General features: G+C 31.8%; 1 protein-coding gene across 49 annotated transcripts in view; it reads left to right on the forward strand.

The window, feature by feature from the left end:
* Nucleotides 1-7,281, forward strand: part of GluClalpha (glycine receptor alpha 1) — a 230,140-nt gene extending 222,859 nt beyond the window's left edge. For 26 of the 49 annotated variants that reach the window (XM_073989304.1, XM_073989513.1, XM_073989397.1 and 23 more), the window contains 2 exons: nt 6,264-6,368; nt 6,774-7,281. In XM_073989304.1, coding sequence (XP_073845405.1) covers nt 6,264-6,368; nt 6,774-6,783 — 115 coding nt within the window. In that variant the 3' untranslated portion in view covers nt 6,784-7,281. Of the gene's footprint in view, nt 1-6,251; nt 6,373-6,773 lie in introns of those variants that run through there. The other 23 variants (XM_073989229.1, XM_073989333.1, XM_073989187.1 and 20 more) reach the window with 2 other exon arrangements.
* Nucleotides 7,282-7,805: the final 524 nt, after the last annotated feature.

Genomic DNA, 7,805 nt, shown 5'->3' on the forward strand with positions numbered 1-7,805 from the left:
GCTTATGTAAACCTATTAATAGATAGCGTGCCACTTAAAAATTTGGATATTTGTATGCATTGGGCTGGCCTGGGAGTGGGACTTGTCTGTATGGCACATCTTGCAAATTTGATAGCAATCTTATCCGAGTTATATCAAGGATTTAAATCATCAATATTCTATATCTTTAACTTTAGTAACTGGGACTACAAACACCTACTAAGTTTCGAGATCTTAACCTGTAATTATAAAGTTTTCAAAGTCGGACGCGATCGCGTTATTCTACTTCCAAAACATAAATTATTGATAGAGTTCACATTTACTATTGTTTTGTATACCAATACGTCTAATAATCTCTAAGATTTTGCGGTTGGATAAAAACACGTTGTGGGGGAGGCCCCCGCCCCCTCCATTTTTCGGTATAAAAACTACCTTGCGATATATTCTCAGTCCTACAAACAAAATTTTATCAAATTCGGTCCAGCCATTTCAGAGGATTTATAATTCGAACATCATGGCATACCTGAAGAATTTTCTACATATATATAGATATATATGTATATATCTGAACAGTTCAGAACCGAACTTTCCGGACATGATTCTAAATTGAACTGGATTTACCATATCAAACTTTAAAGCCATCGGATGCAAATTGTGACCTTTGTGCGGCATAAATAAAAATCGGATAACATCGAATGAAACATATTAATGAAAGATATATCTATATCTGAACCGATTCCTACCAAATATTGCAGATGTATTTTTATGCAAATTATAAACATCGGAACGTAATTTGAAATCTCCAGCTGCTCCCAGTGACTTGTTGCCTCAAAAACCTGTCATTGGGCTCATAGCTCATCATTTAGGTTTATAGGCATCTGTGTGGGTGGCAAAGTTCGTATTCGTACACCTAAGGGCACTATATATCTGTAGTATTTAAGAATTTTTTAAGCAAAATATTACCATTTTTTCTTTTCTTCTTTTGGAATGCCTCTGCTGTGGATGATTAACTATGGCAATTTATTCTCGATTTTTTGAAGAAAATAGCTAATAGCAGTCCTTCTGCAACAATATTCGAGGTCTCATCTATATAAATAAAAATCATATGACGTTGGAAAATTCATGTTTTAAAATGTTCGTCATAACCCAACTTAGGTTTTTGACCCACATTTTAAAATTTTAAATTTTAATCTTTTCTACAAAAACTACTGAACTGATTTTCCTGAAAATGTCAGGGAATATACAAATTAAGTTTCGAAGGAGGCGGTGCACTTCCCCTATACTTTTTAAAATTGCCATATATAAAATAATTACGAATGTATCGGTTTGGAAATTAATTTGCGAGACAATTTTAGTTGTCTCCAACCTTATATACTTTTTTAGGGCAAACTTGACCACTTTTTAAAGTATGTTACATCTACAAAACTACTGAACCGATTTTCCTGAAATTTTCAGGGAATGTACAGGGATGGCCTCCGTTGGAAATAGGATGCATCTTTTTTTTTTGAATTTCAAAGGGCGTGGGGTACTTCCCTTTGCCATATTTAAAAAAACGCCATATCTTTATGAATAAAAATCAAATCATAACCCAACCTAGGTTTTTATGGAAAGAAAATTTTACCGCGCCCACTTTTTTCAATTTTCATTTCAATTTAAAGTTTTCCTGCAAAAGCTACTGAATCGATTTTCCTAAAATTGTCAGGGAATGTACAGGGATGGCCTCCGAAAACAAGCTACATATTTTATTGAATTCCAGAAGGGACGGGGTACTTCCCTTCCCTTACTTTCCATAAGTCTCAATAAGCTGTAGAATTCGACTTAACCATTTTTTTAACTTTTATAATTAGATCGCTTTAGGAAAAAGACAGGGACATAGACGATAATAAATCCTAAACAGCATCAATGGGCAAAAAATCCGACAGTCCGTAAAAGAATAGAAAGGTTACAGACAAAATCTGTTGGTAAATTTAAAATCCTCCTCGGTTTGACAATGGACAGAAGAAGTGAGGTAGTAAATACCTATTTTTGAATTGTCAAGTTCTCAAAAAGTTGTCATTAGAACTCATTACGACGGGCCAGTAACGCGGACCGGGGTCTGCTTGTATGAAAATAAATGTTGCCAGCGTGCGGAAATGCACCGAACGTAATCCGGGGTAAGGTAACAAAAACACATTTTTCTTCGCGGTAAAAATCGAAAGTTTGTTTTATATTTGAGCTACAATGTATAGAAGTTTAAAAATACGGTTACAAAAATCATTTTATGTCGAAAACTATGAGAAATTATGAGGAACAATTAATTTATACAAGTCTTCATACAGTCTGCGTACGACTGAAATTCTTCGCTTACTATATACGGTTGATAAAATTTCAAAAATAATGGATTTTACTTTTAGAAAATTTTATGTCTTCACCGAACAGTACATAAATGTAAAGGGAATTAAGTAAATTGAAGAAATGCATTATTTCCCGCGAAATTTTCGCCTCTATTAAACTATTATTCTTCATAATTTCCAATATGTCTTGACATAACATGTTTTTTAAAACTGTATTCCAAAAAAATACAATAAGTAGAACGACATTTTTGATTTTTGCGACGTAGAAACCAAACTTTCTTTACTTTTCCTTTCCATATGAGACCTCGAATATTGCTGCAAAAGGACTGCTATAATCTATCTTCGTCCAAAATTCGGGAATAAATTGCGATAGTTAATCATATCTATCACATTTTTCTTAAGTTCCTCCGATTTTTATTCATATGCATTCAAAATTGTTGATAATAATCCTTATTATTAAATTTTTCTAAAGCACAGGTCTTCCAGAAGCAAAAAAGATCAAAAATGAATGGTATTTTGCTTAAAAAATGCTCAAATAGCACTAATATTTAGAGTACTAATACGAAGTTTGCCACCCGAACAGGCGCCATCTATACCTAAATGACGGAATAAATATTTGTTATCTTTAAATCTTTCTTTGTCATAGTAATTCCCATCAACTGATTCATGTTTGCATATAAAATATGGAATTAATAACGATTTTATTCATAATCGTATGATCTTTGCATACTGTACTGTATGCAAAATTGCAGATAGTTTGGGTACAAAATGTAGCTAAAATCTTCAAAATACCAAAAATCGAGAGGTATGGGTACTATACCAAAACATGGACCTATATAGACAACTTTTGGTGTAGACATGTTGTGACCCCTAAGAATCTCAAATGTCAAATTGCAGCCAGTTTGGTTAAAAATCGCACCTAAATTCCTCCAAATACCGAAAATCGGGAGGTAACGTTATATTGGCGCTATGCCAAAACGTGGACCGATGTTGCCCATTTTTGATCTCGCACTCGGGTGCAAACATGCAACGGAATATATGTGCTTAAAAGGATCGCAAATGAATTTTTCAATGTGTTACAAACGAAAAAACAAACTTAATATAACCTGCATACTAGGGTTGGTGCAGGGTATAAAAAAATGCGATCGTAGGGGAAATCGTTAAAAATAGATTACTGCTGTTCAAAGAAGGAAGGAATTTTCGACAAATTATACCATCGCGTGAACCCATCATAATCAAGGTTGGTTATTTTCCGAAAAAGAAACACATTTATTCTTTCAAGCTACCAATGCTGGACGATGTTATTTCGGAACTCTCTGTTGCGGCAAAGTATCTCGGTACAATTCGATTAACGGGGAGAAATGTCGAGGAACGAGCCAAAAGAAGTCTGATAGCACTAATAGTTGGGGATGAAGTGTGATGTCAATTCATCCATAGGATATTGATAATTATAGAAATTCATATTCCTACCTCTATGTTTAACCGGGTACCTACCCTTGCGGCAACAAGTTTGTGATACAGGTCGATGTTTGCTTTGCTATGAAAGTTCAAACAAAAATTTCCCTCACTACTGCTATCGGCAGAGCATAGCGACTATTATATTTTGATCACAACGCACCGAAAAATTCGTTAATTACCAATATAATGGCACTTTAATTTTACCCGCCTTTTGTCGTGATAATGACTGAACGTGCGGCACTTGTTAGCTCACTGCCATTAACGAATGTTAAAGGCAGTTAGCTCATCCTGGATATAAGATAACCAGATTTTGTGAGACTGGTTAAAGTCCTCAAACCAACTTTGCTTCAAAAACGCTGCAGTTATCGTTAAGCTTATCTGAATGTTCGATTAATGGATTTTCAGAGTAGACACCGGCGCAGTTGTCATCCTTCATCTTAGATCCCTCTGTATATATTGCCAGACCGTGCAGAGAATTGCCTGCAGCACAAATGTATCTGCTTGGAATAAATGCTGAGGGTGACTCAAACCAAAAAGAGGTGGGCATAGAAGATTACATAGATCCATTACTGATGTCAGATTTAACTTAACTATCAATTAAATTTTAGTTTAGTAATTTGTTACCCGAACCCGGCGATTCGTAAGGCCGAAAGCTGGTAATCGCTCATTGAAGTCTTGATCTTGCTGATCGCCGCCAACATCCATGAAATTAACCTCTTATAATAGAACCAGAGCTGTGGCGACCAAAATCATAAAAGAGATTATTTAAGAGAGGACTAATATTAAACTGTTCTTGATATTGGATTATTTATTTTTAAGATCTTTTAAACCAGAGCTGAGGAAAATGGAGAGAGGGAAATTTAAGGGAGAATTAATATTTAATTTTTCTTGATGTTTCATTACTTATTTCAACATTTTTTAAACATTAATGCTGTCTAAAATCGTCCACAATGCAAATTATTAAAAAATATAAATAAAAAAACTGCATAAATGTTTAATTACTCATGGTTCACAAAAATTAAGAGTACGTTTTCAAAATTTGCTCACCCCTATTTTAAACAGAAATAATGTTTAAACCACTTAGCTCCGATTTTTTTTTTGTTTTTTGAGAGAAATCTTAAAGTTTTTTATGAAAATGATATTTTTGAGACCTTTTAACATTTTTTAAAAAATTAATTTTTTCTTGCAATCGGCCCTTTTTTAAAAGTGCCGAAAACTTTGAAGGGTTATATAGGTGTATTTTAACATGCCAATCCATTGGTTTTTGATTGAGAAAATACTCTTACTATACTCCTAACAAATCCCTGACTTTATATGAATGTAACATTTATGATTAAATGTATATCGCATATTAAAATTTTTCATCAAAAGTAGAAAATTACAAAAAAGTCGATTTTTTTATTTGCTTGCGTTTTAGGCCAATTGCGTGGAAATGTATGAACCAAATGAAGCTTTATAAGCATGGTATGACAGATAACAGACAATACTATAACAAAATGCAAAAAACCCACAAAAATTTGCGAAAATGCTCAAGTTTTACGTCAATTTTTACGACAATTTTTGGTGGCGTTTAAACGACCAGTAGCTTTATGTGGGTTAAGTGTTTCTAGTCTAGAGTTAATCCACGTAAAGGTCCTTCTAATAATACCTATGGGTTTGGGATCCTAAGATAGTATTTTGCGAAACCTGGTCGCTTCGTTTACTCCCACTATGGACTTACTACAGCTGACTTTCGCATAGAAACTTCAAGCTGAGGTGGTATTTTTGATATTTGCAAAAAAGTTGTGACCCTAATGTACATTTGTTTCTTCTGATTTTGATTGCAAGCCTAGTCAAATCTCAAACGACAGAATTTGTTATGGGTCAATCCCATATACAATTTTACTAAGGTCGGAACATATCTACATAAAGAAACGATGTAAAGCTGAACGACGTTGAACCTTCGCATACTGCTTGGTATTTTACATACTTATAATTTTTGTCGAAATGGACTTTCTTTTAATTATTGTGCAATCGCTAAATAAGTTATTTTCTCTGTACAGATAAAATCCTATTGTTCTTCGGATTACTGGTAAGTCTAGAATCTGCTTGTTTACGCCGCTTTGTAATGGGATAGATTGTTAATTTAACAATTCTTGATTGGTACATATATAAATATGGTGTTGAATAGTTCTTTATTATATAAAAATAAATTTAAAATATTTTGTCCCAAAAACATATGTCTAAAATTGCCTATGAATGTTCTAATTTTGTTAAATGTAGTAATTGTTCTTTGGATTTACAATTTATTTACATGCATTAACATAAAACAAAAAAATCCGTATATAAATGAATCAATTAAATAAAACAGTTTTTTTTAAATTACTTCAATAAACTATGCCTTAACTTTTTTACTAAAAATACCCAAATCAACATACAACAAAAAAGGTGATCTAAAATGTGATAATTAATCTGTGAATTCCTTCCAAATATTTATTCAAGACAATGTTCTAGATCGAAGCGGATCGATGTTATATCACGAATAACGTTTCCACTGGTCTTTGCCCTATTCAATTTGGTCTACTGGAGCACCTATTTATTCCGAGAGGAGGAGGATGAGTAAATGCCAACATTTTTTGTTTTATTTTTATTTCATTATTACTATATTGATTATCATTATTACAATTATGTGTAAAATTATTATTATGATAATTGTGAAGAGCTGATATGATGAAGTGAAAGACCAAAAACAAAATTATTAACTATTAGGGTTTCTGTCTTAAAACAAACATAAAGCTTCTTAAATTTTATACTAATCAACTATTTTAATTTTTTCTTTTCTTTTTTTGTTCGTTGTTTTTTATTTTCCTGTTTTATTTATTATTTTTTTATTTCAATCATGATTTATGTTTTGTGTGCTTTTGTAAACAAAATCGAAAATTGGGAAAACATTTGAAATTTCTTTTCTACTAAAAAAATTTGCATGAAAAATAAAAACCAAAACAAAAATCATAAAAAATATAGGACTTTCTAAAGACCATTGATAATGATGAAGTTCACAGCAGTGATGATGATGATGTTGAGGATAATGAGGATGATTGATGTTAATAAGAAAGTAACAATGGCTATGTAGAATTCTATCGCTAGAACGAATCCAAATCTTCCTTCATTCTGCGTAACTAAAAAACTTCGTAACAAAATAATTAATTTTAATTTACGTCAAGTCAAGGTGTGATTTGTTAGAGCAAAAGCATTTCATCTATCCCTTTCATCAGACAAGCATAACTTGCCTCTTGCATCGGTCCTACTTCTATGAAAACAAAAAAAAAACGAATTAATTAACCAAACCAAAATGTGAGCCAAGGATGTTATATATTCTAGACGTTCAGTGCAGTGCAGATGATATATGAATAGGATTAAAAAATATTATACAAAAGAAATGAACAACATGACAACCTATGACGTAGTTAACAAATTAAGGATTAGCAATTAAGTTAAGGAATCTAATTTTCAGAACTAAAAAAAACAAAAATCCAATTCCCAAAAATCCCCCCAAAATGTCCCCCCTCCCCAAATAATTTTAAGGCGATACCACCCCCTCAACAACAACAAGAACCACATCTTGGGAAGTATTCGTGTGCATATATATTCACACAAAATATATATGTACTCGTATGTAGTACATACGTAGTATTGTAAGTACATATAAATAAATATATATAACATATGTCGAAGACAACAATAACATATGTATTTATTTTATAAGAATTTATATATAATTTAAAAAAGAATGAAAACAAATAATTAAATAAATTCCCACACAAAACCAAAAAAAAAAGATAAAACAAAATTTAAATCATTTTAAATCGAATTTTAGCTCTAAGGCATGTTTCATAAAAAATACATACATTTATTAAAAACAAAAAATCAAACAAACAGAAATAGAATGTTTTTAACAAAAGAAAAAACGAAAACCTGTTAATTTATTGGTAAATAAAATAATTGTTGTTTTATTTCGTATGTATTTGTTTTTATTATTCTGTTAAAAAAATACAA

The sequence above is a fragment of the Musca autumnalis genome, unplaced genomic scaffold (assembly GCF_047663935.1).
Source record: "Musca autumnalis isolate F117 unplaced genomic scaffold, ASM4766393v1 scaffold_1, whole genome shotgun sequence".
NCBI classification, from domain to species: domain Eukaryota; kingdom Metazoa; phylum Arthropoda; class Insecta; order Diptera; family Muscidae; genus Musca; species Musca autumnalis.